The 19,955-nt window shown below is 47.1% G+C and overlaps 1 protein-coding gene across 8 annotated transcripts in view; it reads right to left on the bottom strand.

Moving 5' to 3' along the window:
* Window positions 1-19,955, bottom strand: part of smarca4a (SWI/SNF related, matrix associated, actin dependent regulator of chromatin, subfamily a, member 4a) — a 105,378-nt gene that overhangs the window by 35,540 nt on the left and 49,883 nt on the right. For all 8 annotated transcript variants that reach the window (XM_068021084.1, XM_068021080.1, XM_068021086.1 and 5 more), the window contains 15 exons: window positions 18,888-19,146; window positions 17,875-18,001; window positions 15,040-15,213; window positions 14,128-14,301; window positions 13,587-13,754; window positions 12,947-12,997; window positions 12,091-12,221; window positions 10,828-10,885; window positions 10,299-10,358; window positions 7,152-7,273; window positions 6,620-6,770; window positions 5,228-5,391; window positions 3,057-3,123; window positions 2,821-2,931; window positions 1,025-1,267 (listed from right to left, as the gene is read on the bottom strand). In XM_068021084.1, the coding sequence (XP_067877185.1) occupies window positions 1,025-1,267; window positions 2,821-2,931; window positions 3,057-3,123; window positions 5,228-5,391; window positions 6,620-6,770; window positions 7,152-7,273; window positions 10,299-10,358; window positions 10,828-10,885; window positions 12,091-12,221; window positions 12,947-12,997; window positions 13,587-13,754; window positions 14,128-14,301; window positions 15,040-15,213; window positions 17,875-18,001; window positions 18,888-19,146 (2,060 nt within the window). The remainder of the gene's footprint in view (window positions 1-1,024; window positions 1,268-2,820; window positions 2,932-3,056; window positions 3,124-5,227; window positions 5,392-6,619; window positions 6,771-7,151; window positions 7,274-10,298; window positions 10,359-10,827; window positions 10,886-12,090; window positions 12,222-12,946; window positions 12,998-13,586; window positions 13,755-14,127; window positions 14,302-15,039; window positions 15,214-17,874; window positions 18,002-18,887; window positions 19,147-19,955) is intronic.

Here is a 19,955-nt window from a genome sequence, read left to right as displayed (position 1 = left end):
ACTAGGAGTGGCAGCCAAGATTATGTGCGAAACTGTGTCTGCAACGGGGCTTGAACCCGCAACCATCTGACTCAGAGGCCATGGCTGATACCTAAGAAAACAGCTGAGAACAAATAACAACATGCAGTCCCGTTGCAACAATAAATAGCACAGTGAGACTCAACCACCACCCCGCCCCCCAACAACCCCGCTCGGAATCCCTTCAATAGGCAAGTTCTGTCTACCTCTATGGATATGGAGGCGGGTGGGGGTGGGGGGTCGGCGGTGGGTGGAGGGTGCAGGTGGGGTCGGGGGTCATGGGGATGGAACCCAGCCAGGGTCCTGGAGCTGCCCACCATGTAGTCCTCATTTGCGTTTGAGCAGGTTAGTGTAAACATTCAGAAATGACTGTTAGCTTATTCCACACCCAACACAGAGAACATAGCCTGCATATCAAGGCAAGCGAGAACCGACCTAAAGCAGCCATCACATGTCACAAAGCCACTGATCAGAATGATTTTATATGATATAACCAAATGCAGGAAGGTTCCTATCCACAAGATCCATCTTTATTCAGAATGACTAAACCGAACCCTTTGGAACTTGCCTTGACTTGCTGCTTGGTGTGTGGTGGGGTTGTGTGATACTCGGAAACTAAAAATACAAACCAAAATGGGCAACGTTTTGGAAATGTTTTAGTCCCAGCCTGTCACTTCTGGATTCAAACAAAATTTGACACCGAGCCACATAAGGAGATATTAGGACAGGTGACCAAAAGCTTGGCCAAAGAGGTAGGCTTTTAGAAGCAGCTTAAAAAAGGAGAGAAAGGTGGAGCGGTTTAGGGAGGGAATTCCAAAGCTTAGGGCCTTGGCAGAAGAAGGCAGGACTGACAATGGTACAACGGTGAAAACTGGGGATGCAAATGGGGCCAGAATTGGAGGAGCACGGAGATCTGGGAGGGCTGTAGGAGATTAAAGGTGCTATATAAATGTAGGTTGTTGTTGTTGCCCCTTTGGTGACCTTTGACCCTTCACCCTTGATGTACCTTTTCTCCTGTCATGGCGAAGGGGGCGTTGAACCATTGCTCGAACGTGTTGCAGCTTTTGAAAATAGTGGGCAGCAGGAAGTTGAGGAGTGCCCACAGCTCAGGCAGCTTGTTTTGCAGCGGGGTGCCAGTGAGCAACAGACGGCGCGGTGCCACGTAATGCGTGTTCAGCACCTGCGTTAGTTTACAGTGGTGGTTCTTCATACGGTGACCCTCATCCACTATCATGTACTTCCAGCGGATCTGAGGAGGAAAAGAAAACACAAGAAAATCATCAACAAACCAGCTTTTGGAGAGAATTCACTTGGGAAACTGCATAACTGGGGAGGGGGACAGGGAATGGATTAGGGGAACAGATAGAGCATGAGAATCCCTCTTAATAGAAGAGGGAATAACTCTGAGGGGGAACAGATTTCTAAATATACTGGTGTATACAGGACATAATTTCAATGTTTACAGATGACACGAAACTTGGAAATGTTGTAAACAGTGAGGAGAATAGGAACAGACTTCAGGAGAACAGAGAAAGATAAAATAAGCAGACACATGGCAGATGCAATATAAACGAAACAGTACAATTTTAAAGGGGTGCTGGAACAGAGAGACTGCGGTTGTATGTACACAAATCTTTGAAGATGGCAGGACAAGTTAACAGGCTGTTAAAAAGGTATAGGAAATTCGTGGCTTTATAAGCAGAGGTTTGGAATACAAATGTAAGGAAGTTATGCTAAAATCTTCATAAATCACTGGTTAGGCTGTCGCTTGAGTATTGTGTCCATTTCTGGGCAGGACACTTTAGGAAGGATGTCAAGGCCTCAGAGAGGGTGCAGAGGAGATTTATTAGAATGGTATCAGGGATGAGGGACTTCAGTTACATGGAGAGACTAGAGGAGTTGGGGTTGTTCTCCTTAGAGCAGAAAAGGGTAAGGGGACATTTGGTAGCGGTGACAAAATCAAGAAGGGTTTTGATAGAACAAATAAAGAAAAACCGTTTCCAGTGGCAGAATGGTCAGTAGGTGGAGGACACAGATTTAAGGTGGATTGGCAGAAGAACCAGAGGTGAGATGAGGTGAGGTGAATTTTTTTTACACAGCAAGTTGTTGTGATCTGGAATGCAGTGCCTGAAAAGCTGGTGGAAGCTGATTCAATTGTAACTTTCAAAAAGGAATTGGATAAATAATTGTAGGAAAAAAATTTGAAGGGCTATAGGGAAAGAGCAGGGGGTGTGGAACTAATTGGAGAGCTCTTTCAAAGAGCTGGCATAGGCACCTTTTGTGTTGTATTGTTCCGTTATTCTATATTTGAGCTGCTTGTCTCTCAGATTAGAAAACTATTTGAATTTGGAGACTGGAGTACCAGGGCACTGGGGTTAGACACTGGGGTACTGGGACACTGGGTTAGACACTGGGGTACTGGGTTTGACACTAGTATACCAGGGGCAGTAGGTTAGATACTGGGGTACCAGAGGCACTGTGCTAGACACTGGGATACTGGGGCAGTGGGTCAGACACTGGAATACCAGGGGCAGTGGTTTAGACACTAGGGTACCTGCGGCACTGGTTTAGACATTGGAGCACCAGGGGCAGTGGGTTAGACACTGGGGTATCTTGTTGTCTGGGATCACATAAGAATGGGCAACTAGGTAAGGTCCAAACTGGAGGGGAGGTGGGCCAGGGTGGATGTTGGGGAGGGATATACACACAAGATGGTATCCCAGCAACAGTCAGGATCTCTGGGGAGTTTGGGGAGTGGTGGTAGGGGAAAGAAGAGAAATCTGCAAGAAAGGAAACTTTCACCTTGGCAAGGACATGCTTATCTTTGATGATGTATTCATAGGTGGTGAGTAGGACGTTGAACTTCCCACTTCTAAGCAGAGGAACAAAGGCCCTTCGAGCTGCTGGAGAACCCTGAGAGAAGGAAGACCGTGGGAATAAAACCATCACCATTGCATCTGCACAGCCAATAATAATCACCCATTTGCCTCAGAATATCCAATGCACAAAATCAGCATCAAACCTGAAGATGGAATTACCTTGTATGAGATCCGTGACACTGACGGCGCCCACTTATCAAACTCATAGGCCCAGTTTGACAGCGTTCTGTAAATACAATTGGGGTCATTACTGAGGTGAGCACTAATGCACAGAACTTATTGGTTCTTTATTGTACAGAGTGATGGCTGCAATTACAGGGTTGGAATCTCATCTTGGGCATCAGATCAGACTGTAACAACAAAATCTAAAAGATTTATATTAGACTCAGCCATGCCCAGGGATTAAATTACAGTCCTATCTATCACTTCTTATTCATGAACTATGTTTTGCCCCCCATTGATGAAATTTAAACAAACACTCCCTTTCTCTGTATCTCCTCCCTTGTCTGTGCTTATCTGAGAAGGTGAGTGAAGCTCGCTCCCTCTTCTCCAGCAGAGCTCCATCAGACCCTGATCCCTCTCCTCCAGTAGAGCTCCATCAGACCCCATTCCCTCTCCTCCAGCAGAACTCCATCAGACACCGCTTCCTCTCCTCCAGTAGAGCTCCAAAAGACCCCTTCCCTCTCCTCCAATACAGCTCCATCAGATCCTGCTCCCTCTCCTCCATCAGAGCTATTCCAAAACCAGCGGCTGCAGTAAAGGAAAGAACTTGCATTTATATAGTGCCTTTCACAACCTCAGGTCGTCTGAAAGTGCTTTACAGTCAATGAAGCACTTTTGAAGTGTAGTCACTGTTGTAATGTAGGAAATGCAGCAGCCAATTTTGGGCACAGCAAGCATCCACAAACAGCAATGAGATAATGATCAGATAATCTGCTTTATCGTGATGTTGGTTGAGGGATAAATATTGGCCAGGACACCAAGGAGAACTCACCTGCTCTTCTTTGAATACTGCCAAGGGATCTTTCATGTTCACCTGAGGGCAGATGGAGGCTCAGTTTAATACCTCATCCTAAAGACAGCACCTTCAACAGTGCAGCCCATCCCTGAGTCAGGGAGTGTCAGCCTGGATTATAGACTCAAGTCTCTGGAGTACGGCTTGAACTCATGACCTTCTGACTCAGTGGTGAGGAAGTCCAGGAGTGACCTGAGTGAGACACTCTCTCCCCGGGATATGCCTGACCCTCACAGCAGTTCAACTGAGAATGAGGACAAGATTCCACCTCCTGCCTCTAGGTGGCGAAGTGCCCTTGTGCTTGATTGTGCTTATGGTTACAATGGTCTCTGCCCTGGTTGGTCATGGTGATTTATAAAAGGAGCAGGGTATTAACAGCATGTGAGCTTTTTAAAGAGACCCTGCTGTCTCTCACAGGGACAGAATGCATACAGGGTATAGTAAAATGCTTGAATCATGCATTAATCAATTTGGAACTTGGCCAGTCAGTTACCACTTCCTGAAATTAACCAAGGGTGACTGCATGCAATCAAAATATATATTATGTTGGTAACGTCTGAAAGAGATTCACAGACAACGAGTTACTTGGAAGTAACTTGTTTACAAACACAGTGGCCTTTATGCACAAAGCAAGATCCCAGTAACAGCAAATAAGACAAACGACCAGTTTTTGGTGGTGATGCTTGAGGGAGGAATGTTGGCCGGGACGCCGGGAGAGCTCCCCTGCTCTTCTTCGAAGAAATCTTTTGCCTCCTCCTGCACCAGTGGAGCAAATGGAGCCTCAGTTTACCATTTATGCTAAGAATGACAGAGGAAAAGGAATTAATAGTTTTGCTTGAAAAGGTGTCAATGAATCAAAAGATTAACTAGCACCCTCATCCATGCCAACTTTGATACTGTGTTCACTATTGGGCTGACTACAACTGACTACTGAATTTTAATCTTTTCTGCCAGTCGGGAAACTGATGGGGTCAGGTGGAACACTGGTTTCACACCTTGCCCCATTTTACCCTGCATGAAGTCAATATCGGGGCCGGGTGTAAATCGAGCATTCTAGCCAATCTTGTGAGTTTCCCTCCTGGAGAACTAAGTCAAAATTACCTCCCCACTCCTCTGTAGGATCTGGGAGAACCATGGAATCCTTTTCCTCCGAAGTTCTTAGCAGAGGTGTTAAGCTGAGGCTCCATCAGGTTGACTGGTGCAGCAGGATGTAAAAGATTTCTTTGAATGGGAGCAGAGGTGCTCTCCTGGTAACCTGGCCAATATTGCTTACTCAACCACTCGGAGGTGGAGACATGAACGGCTTTCTCCTTACGAGAGAGGTACTATGATCAGGAAGGGTCCATTGATGCGCTTGTGTTCCATGAGGTAAGTGATGAGAGCAATGGTCTGAATCGTCTTTCCCAGACCCATTTCATCGGCGAGGATTCCATTCAGATTGTTGTTGTACAGCGAGACGAGCCACTCCAGACCTTTAACCTGTGTAGAATGACACAGAATTACACAGAATGTACAGCACAGAAACAGGCCATTGGGCCCAACTGGTCCATACTGATGTTTATGTTCCACATGAGCCTCCTCCCACCCCTCTTCATCTCACCCTATCCACATTTTTCTATCCATTTCTCCCTCATATGCTTATCTAGCTTCCCCTTAAATGCATCTATGCTAATCGCCTCAACTACATGAATAGGATGGGAATAGAGGGATACAGTCCCCGGAAGTGCAGAAGGTTTTAGTTTAGGCAGGCATCAAGATCGGCGTAGGCTTGGAGGGCCGAATGGCCTGTTCCTGTGCTGTACTGTTCTTTGTACCCTTGTGGTAGTGAGTTCCTCATTCTCACCACTCTCAGAGTAAAGAAGTTTCTCCTGAATTCCCTATTGGTTTTATTAGTGACTCTTATATTTATGGCTGCTATTTTTGGTCTCCTGACAAGTGGAAATATCTTTTTTTACTACATCTTCTCTATTTTTCTCCATTTAATAATCTTAAAGACCTCTATCAGGTCACTGCTCAGTCTTCTCTTTTCTAGAGAAAAGAGCCCTAGCCTGTTCAATCTTTCCTTATAGTTATAACCTCTCAGTTCTGGTATCATACTTGCAGAGTACAAGGACAGGACATTACTGAAAAAACTGAGGTGAGATGAGGTGAATTTTTTTTATGTAGCGAGTTGTTATGATCTGGAATGCACTGCCTGAAAGGGCGTTGGAAGCAGATTCAATAGTAACTTTCAAAAGGGGAAAGTTTCTAGCACTATGGGGAAGGAGTAGGGGGGAGTGGACATAAACAGATCGCACTTTCAAAGAGCTGGAACAGGCATGATGGGCTGAATGGCCTCCTTCTGTGCTGTAAGCTGGAAGGTGTTTCTTGTTTTGCCATCTTCCCTTTCTCTGGCCACCTTGAACAGACAGGTCACATTGTTGACCTGCTCAATAAAAGTTGCTGGTCAGGCCATGCACACTGAAGGTTAGTTACACGTTGACCAAGTGTCCCTCTCAGGATTCTCTTTGCGGAAACACTTGCTGTTTGCTCAGTGCGTCTCTGCAGCAGTACACCCAGGGACCGGGAGTTGGCTAATTTTACATGACCCATCCAGCACTTGGGGTAAACCCATGATGAAAGGGGCTCGATGGTCTAATGTGACTGTGCCACCGTTGAAGACAAGCCAAACACGCCCTGTAGAACACGGCCCCTCACTATCTTTTACCTGATACTGTTTGAGTAAACCATTCACGAGCAGTGTAGACTGAATATCCACCCTCTCCGTCACTGCGTGAGCCACTGCGTAATAGGACTGCAGACCACGTATACTAGATAGTGGCGCACTGTACTCATCGTCCACGTCCTGCTTAGCGTTCCTATAAGATGTAATTAATTTCAGTCACAACATTGAAATAAAGGAAATCTCTCCGCTCATATGTTGCTGCACATTAGATCTCTTTCCTCATTCGGCCTCAGACCAGTTCTCTCCCATTCTGTTCCATCCCAGTTCCTTCCCATTCTGCCTCAGATCAGTTTCTTCTCATTCTGGTCCATCCCAGTTCTCTCCTATTCTGTTCCAGACCACTTCCCCCTAATTCTATTCCAGATCAGTTCCCTCTCATTCTGCTTCAGTCCAGTTCCCACTCATTCTGCTCCAGACCATTTCCTTCTCGATCTGTTCTAGACCAGTTCCATCCCATTCTGATCCAGATCAATTCTCTCCCATTCTACCCCCTCCCCTGTATTGCTGCACTTACTCTATGATCTGCCTTGCATCCAGCTCAGACACTTCTTCGCTGTCTGGATCCTGGATTTTTTTCTTCTCCTCAGCTGCAGGAGTCTGTGCTGCCAGGGCCACCTGCTCTTCCTCTTCCTCCTCCTGAACAGAAAGCAGAGAAATCAATAGATCAGGGTGTTTACCTCACCCAGGCACCTGCCTGACCCAAGCAATGACCCTCATCTAATGTATGAGGTTAGTTTTTCGCTTGACTACCTTCTTTTATTATTTATTCATTCTTGGGATGTGGCCATCATTAGCAAGGCTGGCATTTATTGCCCATCCCTAGTTGCCGTTGAGAAAGTGGTGGTGAGCTGCATTCTTGAAACGCTGCAGTCTGTGTGGTATATGTACACCCACAGTGCTGTGAGGGAGGGAGCTCCAGAATTTTGGATCACTTGGGATAGTGAATAACTTGGAGGGGAAAATCCACAACATCAAAACTAGGATGGAGGTGTTATTTAAATCAGCTGAATACCCTGGTTCAGTGACCCTGTTGGAAATGCCTGGTTGTGGATGGTGGACAGAGACTGGCTGATCCAGGGCTCTCCTCATGGTTGAGCAGACTGCCATCACTCTCCCAGAATCACAGGTGAAGAACGGCTACTTGACTAAGGACGAGAGGTGGCTGATGCTCATGCCATAATGGACCTGTGATCTTCAGAGAGCAGAAGAATCAGCACTGTGAAACAATCTGACTTTAAGCTTCTGGTCCATAGCTGCACTATTGTGGGAACAATCTGAATCATAGAATCATGCAGCACAGAGGGAGGCCATTTGGCCCATCATGCCTGTGCCAGCTCTTTGAAAGAGATATCCAGTTAGTCCCACTCCCCGTCTCTTCGCTCATAGCCCTGCCAGTTTTCTCCCGTTCAAGTATTTATCCAACTAAGTTACAATTGAATCTGCTTCCACCACCCTTTTCGGCAGCGCATTCCTGATTGCTAAAACCCCTCACACAAAAAACAGGATTAGTGAAATCCTGTCTCCCCATTTTCAGGCTCTTTAGAGTGGAGTTGGTAAGATGCACAGCAAGTCTAGACTGTATGCCGTTTGGTTAATGAGTTGCAACGAAAGACAGCTTGGAGCTCCCTTGCCTTACTCCACAGCGGGCGTGACTCTACAGCGCATGCGATCTTCCGTGAGCGACGGCAGCTGAAAGCAGAGGAGATCCATGCAAGTGGTACCACGCGCACGCTGCCCCCTCCTTAGGGTGTTTTAACCATAGGGCAAGTGACACAGACAGAGCATGAGATGCCAGGCTGTGCCAGTGGGTGATTTAAGGGCATTTGTTAAGACCCACAGCTGATTGCTGCTGTGTAAAATCTGTGTGACGCTCAGCCAGTGCTTAATTCCAACAGCGAGGCTCCCAACTTTACGATTAGATAGGTATCACCATATCTCAGACAGGGGAAGCTCATCACTCCATTTGCCTGCCCAACCTATTAACTCTTTTGATGTTGAGATATCTCCTTATCAGTATCTCCATATCAGGGGCTGAATAGCCTACTCCTGCTCCTAGTTCATATTTATAAAAAGGGATAACTTGAAGCAGTGAATTGGGTGGGGTGGAAGGGGTGTGAAATCAAAAGGGGTATCTTGAGCAGGGTGACTGGGTGTGAGCAGCACTAGCCTACAGAGGAGGAGCAGGGAGTGGGTAGATGTGCAAGAGGAGAAAATGTAGGGGAGGGAGGGGAGATGACGGCAGAACAGGTTGTCTCCTCATGTAGAGTAATTCACTCTCTAAAGTACCATAGGGTTCACGAGGTGGCTTTTTTAAGCAAACATTTGTGCTCATTAAGTGGAGGGAGGAGAGTGCTGGGCAACTGACGTCTTCCCATTCCGAGCACAATCAGGCTTGGTGGGAGCTCCCTCTCCTCCGCCTCAATCCCATTCCTCTGGTAAGCATTCACCACTGCGCCAGACATTTTCATTTCCCATATCGGCTGCCTAATTTTGCTAGTTTCTCCCTCATGTCCACAGGACTCTAGCAGGCCGCTCGTTCTCCTTTCAGCGTTCTGGGCTATGTTTGCACTCAGGTACCAAAGGTGAAAAGTCAGCGTCTAATCCACGGCACAATCCAGTCTCTCCAACCCTGCCAAGTTCAGCTTAAGCCTACAAGGTCAATGCTGGCATGCTCAGTAATACAAGTGTTAGTATATTTGAAGACTCTTGATTAGTTCATCCTAAAAAACACATAGATTGAAAGATACATTTTTTTAACTTGTTGCATTGCCTTCTGATGTTCCCTCTCCCCTTGTATTTGTGGTCAAGTGGCAAGGCAACCTGCTTCTGGGTCTCCTTGGGCAATGCTGCCGGGTTTCACTAGGAGCTGCACATAAGTGTGGCCGGGGACATGATGGGGTTTCTCACCACCCCAGTAGCACAGACTTGAGGGCACTCCACACTCTAACGTAATGTCACTGTACCAATAACTTGTGAATATTTAAGGAGTCAAAAGATGAATTCTTAGTGAGGAACAGAAACAAGTTTCTACTGAAAATAAGGTTGTCCAATTTTAGATTCGACAGCACTGTTGGGGAGGCTCATAGCTGGATCAGGTGACAAATCCAGTTAAAGCACTCGACCTTTCCAACTCCACTGGCAGCTCTACAAATATAGTGCCTAATGTAGTATCCCGTCATATGGTTCAGGTGGTCTGAAGTTCAATTGCAGGTCTCAGATAGCTGTTTTAAGTGATACAGCAGTGTAATTAGCCACATGGGCCTGAGTTAGAGAGTGGGGGGGAGGGAAATAATCTGCCAGTGCTCCTGCTCTTGTTGGAGAGTGAGGGTGGACACTGGGTGAGGACAGATTAAGCCAGTCTAAGTTTATAATCTCTGCAGGCTATTAGATATCTGGGGGACATCACAAATGACCCTGACTCTGTCTCTCTCCTCCTGCTCCAAAGAACAGCCATCTTGGTAAGTTACCAGAGGGTGCTTTGTGAGTGAGAGAAATGCACCCCAGCAAGAGTCAGCGCCCTCAGGAGTGGAGCAAAATAGAAGGAACAGTTAAGGGCTTGGTTGGGGTGGCGATCCCTCCCATTCCAGGGCAGAATTAGCCAGTTTGTTCACAAGCAACGTGAAGACTCACGGAACCCTTACACTCGTTCTAATATGCTTACCAGCAGTCCCGAACGAGACCTGTCCTCCGACATGATTAGCAGCCTCCAGTCTGTCGTATCCTGACGTGATTTTAAAGACAGTTCATGAAAAAAAAAATAAAAGCACTGCATCCAAAAATCAACACTTTGCAGTCGCCCTGCTCCAGCCAGCAACTTTCCCAAACAGCGCTCCCCGTTTTGCCTGCTGGAGCATTTTAAAGGCACAAAGAGGTAAAACTGTGGTGGAGACTTTAAAATGTCACCAAGACAAAGGGGATAAAGCACTGTATCAATACGAGGGAGTGAAGCCCAGTGAGATTATGATCATTGTTTTTAGCACTATGCAGCTTAATATCATCAGTAGTTCTTAAAATAAGCAAAGAAATGTCAAAGAACTGGAAGAATAATCTGGGCTGGGGTGACTGGAGTGGCTGGGAACGACTCCTGTTATAACGCTCCCTGCAGTTCACACGCATAGCTCCACCAAACGCACGTTATAACAAGGGGTCCTGCTCATGAGATAGGTTGCGGGTCCTTTTTATGCTCTCACCTCTTCCTCTTCTTCAGAGCCACTATCTTCGCTGTCGGAGCGCGGGGCCACCTCATACCTGTTCAGAAGAAATGATGGAGATGTCAGATGGAGAACTGAGAGGGGTGGGACAATTTCCACTGAATGCGTGTCAAGGCAGTGGGTTTCCCATGTTTGGGGGAGGTGGTGGGAGGCGGGGGGATGGGGGTGGGGTGGGGGGGGGACCTTGCTCATGTTCCCCCCCCCCCAATCCTGCTCTCGTTCCACATTTGCTGGGCAGTGTGGTGGGAGGAATCCTAGCCAACTCTTCCTCTCCCTGGCCCAAAGACATTGAGTCTAACTGGAGGGCTCCAGACTTTTCAGCTAACACAGCACAGAATCGGGTTTGAGCCTGCCACTTTGTGGGTCTCTATGCCTCAGTACCGTGCCAGGTGCTGCACTTTAACCCACTGAGTTTCCCGAGTTGCTCCAAAAGCCGGATGCAGTTCAGGAATTTTAAGGAATTCTAGGAACAGATTTCCCATCCATGCAATTGAACCTGGCATTTCCCCTTAGTTGAGCTTTGGTGTCAGTCGTGGCGCCATGAGCAGCACTCTCACCTCTGAGCCAGAAGGTTGTGGGCTTAAGACCCATTCCAGAGACTTGAGCACAAAATCTAGGCTGAGGGAGTGCTGCACTGTCAGAGTTGCTGTCTTTTGAATGAGATGTTAAACCAAGGCCCTGTCCACTCGCACAGGTGGAGGTAAAAGATGCCACGGCCACTATTTCAAAGAAGAGCAGGAAAGTTCTCCTCAATGTCTTAGGTCAATACTTAACCTTTGACCAAAATCACAAAAGTAGATTATCTGGTTATTTATCTCATTGCTGTTTGTGGAATCTTGCTGTTCACAAATTGGCTGTCGTGTTTCCTGCATTACACCAGTGACTACACTTCAAAAGTATTTAGTTGGCTGTAGAGCACTTTGGGATGTCCTGAGGTCATGAAAGGCAATATATAAATGCAAGTTTTCTTTCTTTGTCAGATCTTGGCATAGTGGTTGACTGAGGCTCTCCTGGAATACTGGAGCAGAGGACGTCATCGCCAGGAATGGTCCAGCCCACCACAGGAGGGTTACTCAGTCATACAGTAACACTGCTCCCTGGTCATGCTTGGCGTAGAGGACTGGTGATGGAAAGCAGAGTGGGATGGTTAACCAAAGGAGAAGGCCAAAGGAAAAGAGGTCGTGAGGGGATGGGTGGGTGAGGTTCCCCAGTGGCCTGAGAGATGCAGTGTGCTCTACTTACCCGGGATTCATTTCCAACCAGGTATCAAGCTGCCCGGCCTTTGGCGCCTCAGCTCCGGTCAGGATCCGGCCGCTCTCCACGTGAATCACCTTCACTGGCAAATCGCTCATTTGGCTGGTCTCATCCAAGAGCTGAAGGTAGAGAAGATTTCTCAATAAGTAAACCATCTTATCACTGCCCTAAAAATATTCTTCATCAGGCCACCAACAAAATTGGCCATTTCACCCATTTGTTTCTTATGCTGTGGGTCTGTGTTTTTCAAAGTCATCCTTTCATAGGGACAGGAGGAGGCCATTCAGTCCCTTGTGTCTGTTCCACCATTCAATTAACTCAAGGATGATCTGCATCTTTACTCTATCTACCCACCTTGGGGTTCCATAAGCCTTGCCAAACAAAAATCTATCAATCTTAGTTTGAGATTTTCAGTTGCCCCTCCAGTCTAAACAACTTTTTGCGGGGAGGGAGAGTTCCAGATTTCCACCACTCTTTGTGTGAAGAAATGCTTCTTGACATCACACCTCAGTGCTTAATTCCAGGTAATAAGCAACTCATTCTCTTTCATTACTCAATTCTTCTCAACTGTTCTCAGGTTTGGGAAATACAAGGGCTTGCTCGACTACTTCAGAGGGCACCATGAGTCAACTACAGCTAGTAGGACTAGAGTCACATGTAGGGGTGGCAGGTTCCCATTCTGAAGGACATTAGTGAGGCTGTTGACTTTATACTTTCATGCCAGCTCACATATTAATTAACAAAATTCAATTTCACAACTTGCCATGATGTGATTTCAACTCCAATCTTTGGTTTGCTAGTCCAGTACCATTATCACTAGGCTACGAAATCTCCAAACACTCACCTCACCATCAGGGCCAACAGCAGAACCCAATCCATCCACGTTTTCCTGCTTCTGTAGAGAAGAAGGAAATATTATGAAGAGAAATGCAGACAAGGACACAACGGGAGTCATGCAGCACAATCAATGCAGCACAGGCCACGAGAATTGCAGCACGGGTCACACAGCACTAGTGACGAGAATCGCAGCATGGATCAGGCTGCACAGGTCCCAGTGCTATAGTTGGCTTTCGTTAAGGCAGGAGAAGAGCAGCCATGGTTGGCATTCCCCATCACTATCGAGCGACTCCTGCTGGAAAGGATGTGGGTGGGGATTGAAAGAAGGGTGAGAACGAAAACTGAATGGAAAGAATGGGGAGTCATCTCCTAAACAAAGCAATCTTGGAATTAAATATTCAAGCTCCTGCATTTTCTTTGGACCTGAGGACAAACTGGTCTGTAGCTGGTTCTCTTTATGTTTCAGACTCTGTGTTACATTCATGCTGCTTAGTTAACTGGCAGTGGGCACCATCGTGCCCAACAGCAGTGAGGGGATGATAGGCAAAAATAAATCACCTTCTCTCAGACTAGAAGCTGCACTGATGCTCTGTACAGCCTCCCAGCCTTGCCACTGGCCTTCATTCCAAACCTTGGCTGGCACTAACCTTCTTCTTCTTTTTCTTCTTTTTCTCTTTTGCAGCCTGCGCTGCCTTGTGCTGTCGGACAAGCTCTGTCAGATTGGCCACGTATTCATCTGTTTGCTGCAGCAGGTAGGCCAGCCGCCGGTCTTTCTTCTGGTCGATCAGCTTTCGATAGCCTTCTTCATCTTCTGCCTGTGGGGAAAGAGAAAAAGAGAGAGAGGTGTTAATGAAATGGCACCAACACTCATTAAGAGAGCAGCAGACTGAGCGTCATCACAGGTGATATCCCTGTCCCAATCGAATATGCCCCCTGTTTCCTGTGCACCATTTTTCCTGCACATGCTCTCTGCATGAAGCAGATGGCGAGTGAAAATCCCCACCACATCTGATCCCTCAGGTACTTGCGTGCAGGATCAGGCTTAGACGTGCTGCACCCCACACGACTGAATGTCACACTTGAAGAAAGGCCGTGTGGGCCAGGCAATGGAAGGCTGTGGAACCATTTCGCCAAGCAGGGTGGGCAACATCAAGCGAGGGTCAGGGGATAAAACCGGCAGCAGCTCACCATCAGCCTCCTCATCCTCTCCTTCTCGATCCGTTCGTTCTCCTTCTTCTGCTCGCGTTCAGTGTTGGCATGGTACGTGGCCACAGCTTTTGTCAGTTTCTGCATCTTCCCAGTTACTGACCGGTGATACTCCTTGAAGTCCTTTGCATGCTGCAGGATGCTGTTGAGGTATTCCTGGTTGCAAGAATGAAGAATATGGAGTCAGTGGACTGTTCTGTCATTTAGAAGGCTGATCCCTTGCTCTCGCCTCTTTTTGAATTATACCTGCCTTGCTATAAGACTGCCTTGTCGTCAGCCATCCTGATGTTACTTTATATTGAGGGCATGTCCTGTGATATGCACCAGATAATCCCACAATTCACAGAGACCAGATGATGTCTAAACAATTTCCATTTGAGAGCAGAGAATAGCTCCTGCAAATACACAGAAGAGGGTCCCAGTTACATCTTCAATTTACCAGCGGCTCAACAGATCTTCCTGGAGTCATTCTGGGTTTCTGTCCCTGCTGCTCTGAATTCCTCAGTCCCTGTGGTATTTGAATGCCATGTGAGCTCTACCTCAGTAACCTCCTCCAGCCCTACAACCTCCAAGATTTCTGAACTCCAATTCTGCCCTGTTGTGCATCACCAGTTTTCATCACTCTACCACTTCCAGCTGCCAAGATCCTAAGCTCTGGAATTCCCAACCTAAACCACTCCGCCTCTCTACGATGCTCCTTAAAACCTACCTCTTTGACCAAGCTTTTGGTCACTTGTCCAAATATTTTCTTATGTGGCTCAGTGTCAAATTTTGTCTGATAACATTCCTGTGAAATGCCTTGGGACGGTTTATTACATTAAAGGTGCTATGTAAATTCAAGTTGTTGTTGTGACAGTATGTGTGTTGTACATTTAATTCCCAAGACACATGTACCTGATGTTTCTGTCTGCGCTTGCGTTCTTGCTCGATCTTCTGCTGTTTCTCCAGTTTCTCGGTGATGCGCGCCTCGCGGAGTGACTGTCGCTTGCTTCGCTTGTATGCCTTCGCGTTCAGTGCCGTCTCCAGGGCCGTGTCCCTCCTCATACACACCACGACTTCCTGACGGAGCTGAGAACAAAACAGTGGGGTCAGCTCGTTGCTAGCAGTCTGATAGGGAACAACATCCAGAATCATACTGAGCGACACCAAGAAACATTCTAAAGAACAATGGGAAACAAATATTCTTCACTAATGTCCACTGCCAGTAACTGTCAAAGGCATTGCCCACCACCCAATGTCTGATGGGTAAAGGCACTGTCCACTGCCCCAATAGCTGATGAGTAAACGCACTGTCCACTGCCCCAATATCTGATGGGTAAAAGCACTGCCAACTGCCCCAATGTCTCATGGGTGGATGCACTGTCCACTGCCCCAATGTCTGATGGGTAAAGGCACTGCCCACTGCCCCAATGGCTGATGGGTAAAGGCATTGCCCATCACCCCAATGTCTGATGGGCAAAGGCACTGTCCACTGCCCCAATAGCTGATGGGTAAACGCACTGTCCACTGCCCCAATATCTGATGGGTAAAAGCACTGTCCATCACCCCATTGGCTGATGGATGAAGGCACTGTCCATTGCCCCAATGTCTGATGGGTAAAGGCACTGTCCACTGCCCCAATGGTTGATGGGTAAAAGCACTGCCAACTGCTCCAATGTCTGATGGGTAAAGGCACTGCCCACTGCCCCAATGGCTGATGGGTAAAGGCATTGCCCACTGCCCCAATGTCTGATGGGTAAAGGCACTGTCCATCACCCCATTGGCTGATGGATGAAGGCACTGTCCATTGCCCCAATGTCTGATGGGTAAAGGCACTGTCCACTGCCCCAATGGTTGATGGGTAAAAGCACTGCCAACTGCTCCAATGTCTGATGGGTAAAGGCACTGCCCACTGCCCCAATGGCTGATGGGTAAAGGCATTGCCCACTGCCCCAATGTCTGATGGGTAAAGGCACTGTCCATCACCCCATTGGCTGATGGATGAAGGCACTGTCCAGTGCCCCAATGGCTGATGGGTAAAGGCATTGCCCATCACCCCAATGTATGATGGGTAAAGGCACTGTCCACTGCCACAGTGTCTGATGGGTAAAGGCACAGTCCACTGCCCCAATGTCTGATGGGTAAAGGCACTGCCCTGACATCATAAACATGTACTGTTTTATAACTTTAACATGTCAAGCTTGCACACTCCAGCATGAATTCACCTCTAATCAATAGATTGCATATGGCTGCAGCACTCGTAAGAATCCTGTGGGCAATGCTGCTGAGAACAGGAGCAACCACAAGCTCAGTGACAACACGTATGGTAACATGGAGGTATTGCAGCTGCCAGCAACCTGTGTTTTGAATGAATTAAAACGGAATTGTTGCAAATCTGCTGCAATTTTAAATTCTGAAATGGAAGTGCTCATGAAAAATAGGAGGAATACAATGTTATCTAGGAAAGTTTTTACACTGATATAATGACCCAATGTAAAAGTCTTTGGATGCAACTCTGATACTGTAACCAGTGCCCCCAACCAGCCATTCAACTGCCTAACACTTGTCTGTGGGAGAGGGTCACAGAATGCATGGGACTGACTGTATCTACTGCAGTGAAGACAGACTAGGTTAAAGTATTCAGAAAGGCCTGTGTACGGGCTGCCATCTTTAGCAGACGAGCTGAGAAAAAGGCACATGAGGAATGAGCTCAGGGTGGCTGGGGAAGAAGTAAAGGTAGTGTTAATCTAGGAAAGTTTGTGGGATTTGTGATTAGATTGAAGTTTTCAAGGTATTAAGGAAAACAGGTTGGGTAGATAGAGAGAAACTATTACCGCTGGTTGTGGAGTCTAGGACTAGGGGGCATAGGCTTAAAGTTAGAACCAGACCTTTCAGGAGTGAAGTTAGGAAATACTACACGCAAAGGATGGTAGAAGTTTGGAACTCTCCTGCAAATGGCAGTCGATGCTCAACCAATTGTTAATTTTAAATCTGAGACTGATAGATTTCTGTTAACCAAAGTTATTAGGGATATGGACAAAGGCGGATATATGGAGTTACGTCACATATCAGCCATGATCTCGGTGAATGATGGACCAGACTCGAGGGGCTAAATGACCTCCTCCTGTTCCTGTGTTCCTATGGTGTGTTTCTCCTGTATTGGACAATGAGACTTTGTAAAGCTAATGAGGAACACTGAGCTGGCCCGACAATAGGGAGGCAATAAGCAGCCAGCGGCAGATGGGCCTGGGCCGTGAGACTGTTTGTGTGCTGGGTAGGAAGGGAGTAATTGTAGAGATTGTAATTATGCTGAAGTTTTTTCTTTTCATTTTTGCCAGAAGGGCTGGACAGCGAGCCTGTGCAGACCAGGAAGTGAAGCTCAGCAGGGCTGGAGAGTGAGAATGTGTCATGTGCAGGGTAGGAACACAGGCTGTGTGAGACAATGAAAAGAAACTCTGCGTGTATGTGTACGCGTATGTGTGTGTGTGTACGCGTACGTGTGTGTGTCTGCGTGCGCAACTTCAGAGTCTTCTGTTGTGCTGTCAGGAATGTTTGTTCCTGGTAGGGCAGGAATCAGCACAATGGAGAGCTGTTAGCAGTGCTTCTAAATAGAACCTACACAAGGGATTTCATATTTGGATTGCATGCAGTTGTGTTCATTTAATTTCATAATTTGTAGTCAGTGAGGCCACAGTTATGGCGAAAAGTGGGGCGTGAAGCAAAATAAAACATCCTTGATCTGATACAAACCTGCCTTTGAAAATTAAGGAGCCGCAGAGCCTTGAGTTCAATGGTTGCTTTGGTACGAAGGTCTCCTGCCAGTGAGCCAGGGAGATTTTCCAGCTCTTGGATCCGATGGGAAATGCGTGCTTGCAGCCTGCCAACAAGACCAAACATCAGCAGTGCGATTCTGGACATTGAATATTACAGCTAAATGCCATAGGAGTATCCTGAGAGGGAGAAACTCAGTCAGCACACTTGATAGGTATAAAACTTGGCACTGGTTATAGTGTTCATGACATGAAATTGCAATTCTACTCTGCATTAATGGGATGGCACATTATGCAGGCAGAGGTTTTTCACCTGATTTGTTAAAGAGCAGGAAATGCAGTAAGTGTCACTTAAAATCTCTACTGGACCTATAAAGACATACTGCAGGATCATACTTTTCTGCCGATAGAAGGAGCACTTGAGACTTTAATACCTCAAGGAGGACCCCTAGTGCTAGAAGCTCAGTTAACATACTCAACACAAAAAGAACAACAACGTACATTTATATAGCACCTTTAAAGTAGCAAAATGTTGCGAGGTGCTTCACAGGAGCATTAACAAATAAAATTTGACACTGAGTCACATCAGGAGATATTGGAACAGGTGACCAAAAGTTCAGTCAAAGAGGTATGTTTTAAGGAGCATCTTAAAGGAGAGAGGTAGAGAGGTGGACAGGTTTAGGGAGGGAATTCCAGAGCTTAGGGCCACACAACTGAAATCACGGGTGCCAATGGTGGAGCGATTAAAATCAGGAATGCTCAAGAGGTCAGAGTTGGAGGAGTGCCAAGATCTCAGAGCATTGTAAGTCTGGAGGGGATTATAGAGACAGGGAGGAGTAAGGCCATGGAGGAATTTGTAAACAAAGATGACAGTTTTAAAACGCATTGGTGGAAAACACCTAGATACCTGAATGCACCGACATAGTCAGGGTCAGGACTAGTGTAACCTACAAACATGCATTCCAGCCTAAAATATCATCAACCTCTCCTTACCGATACTCGCGTTCCTGGAGAAGCTCGACCGGGTCCAGCCCTCGTGGTTTCTGAATGGGGGTGATGCGGTTCTGCTTCTGATGGTGCTGCACCATAGGGGCTGGCTGAGCTGGTTGGCCTGGTGACTGCGTCTGAGGTGGCATCACCGGGGAGGCGGCAGGGGGCACGGCTGGTGGAGCTGGGGAAGGTCGGCCAGTGGGCTGAGGTGGAGCTAGCTTCTGGGGGGCACTGGTTGGAGCAGTGGCATTGGCCATTGGACCTGAAATAAAAAAAAGCAGTGAGGATTACAGGAAACCCTGAACCGTGCTGCCCACCTCTGCTGGATCACCCGAGGCTGGTTGGCACTTGCCAGTAAATGGGCACCACCAGTCCTGCTCTGCTCTATATTAGATTAGATTAGATTAGAGATACAGCACTGAAACAGGCCCTTCGGCCCACCGAGTCTGTGCTGACCATCAACCACCCATTTATACTAATCCTACACTAATCCCATATTCCTACCAAACATCCCCACCTGTCCCTATATTTCCCTACCACCTACCTATACTAGTGACAATTTATAATGGCCAATTTACCTACTATCCTGCAAGTCTTTTGGCTTGTGGGAGGAAACCGGAGCACCCGGAGAAAACCCACGCAGACACAGGGAGAACTTGCAAACTCCACACAGGCAGTACCCAGAATCGAACCCGGGTCCCTGGAGCTGTGAGGCTGCAGTGCTAACCACTGCGCCACTGTGCCGCCCTATTTGCTGACTTTGGTCTGAATTAGAAGTTTGAGAGTTCAAGCCCCATCCCAGAACAAAATGAAAGAAAGACTTGCATTTCTATAGCACCTCTCATAACCTCAGGACATCCCAAAGCACCTTCCAGCCAATGAAGTACTGTAATAATGTAGGAAACATGGTGGTCAATTTGCACACAGCATGCTCCCATAAACAGCAATGCGATAATGGCCAGATAATCTGTTGAATTATGTTGGTTGAGAGCTAAACCTTGGAACAAGACACCGGGAAGAACTCCCTCGCTTGTCCTCAAGCAGACAGGGCCTCGGTTTAATGTCTCATCA

This window comes from Heterodontus francisci, chromosome 43, assembly GCF_036365525.1.
Source record: "Heterodontus francisci isolate sHetFra1 chromosome 43, sHetFra1.hap1, whole genome shotgun sequence".
Classification (NCBI taxonomy): Eukaryota; Metazoa; Chordata; class Chondrichthyes; order Heterodontiformes; family Heterodontidae; genus Heterodontus; species Heterodontus francisci.
This window is presented reverse-complemented; position numbering and strand designations above follow the sequence as displayed.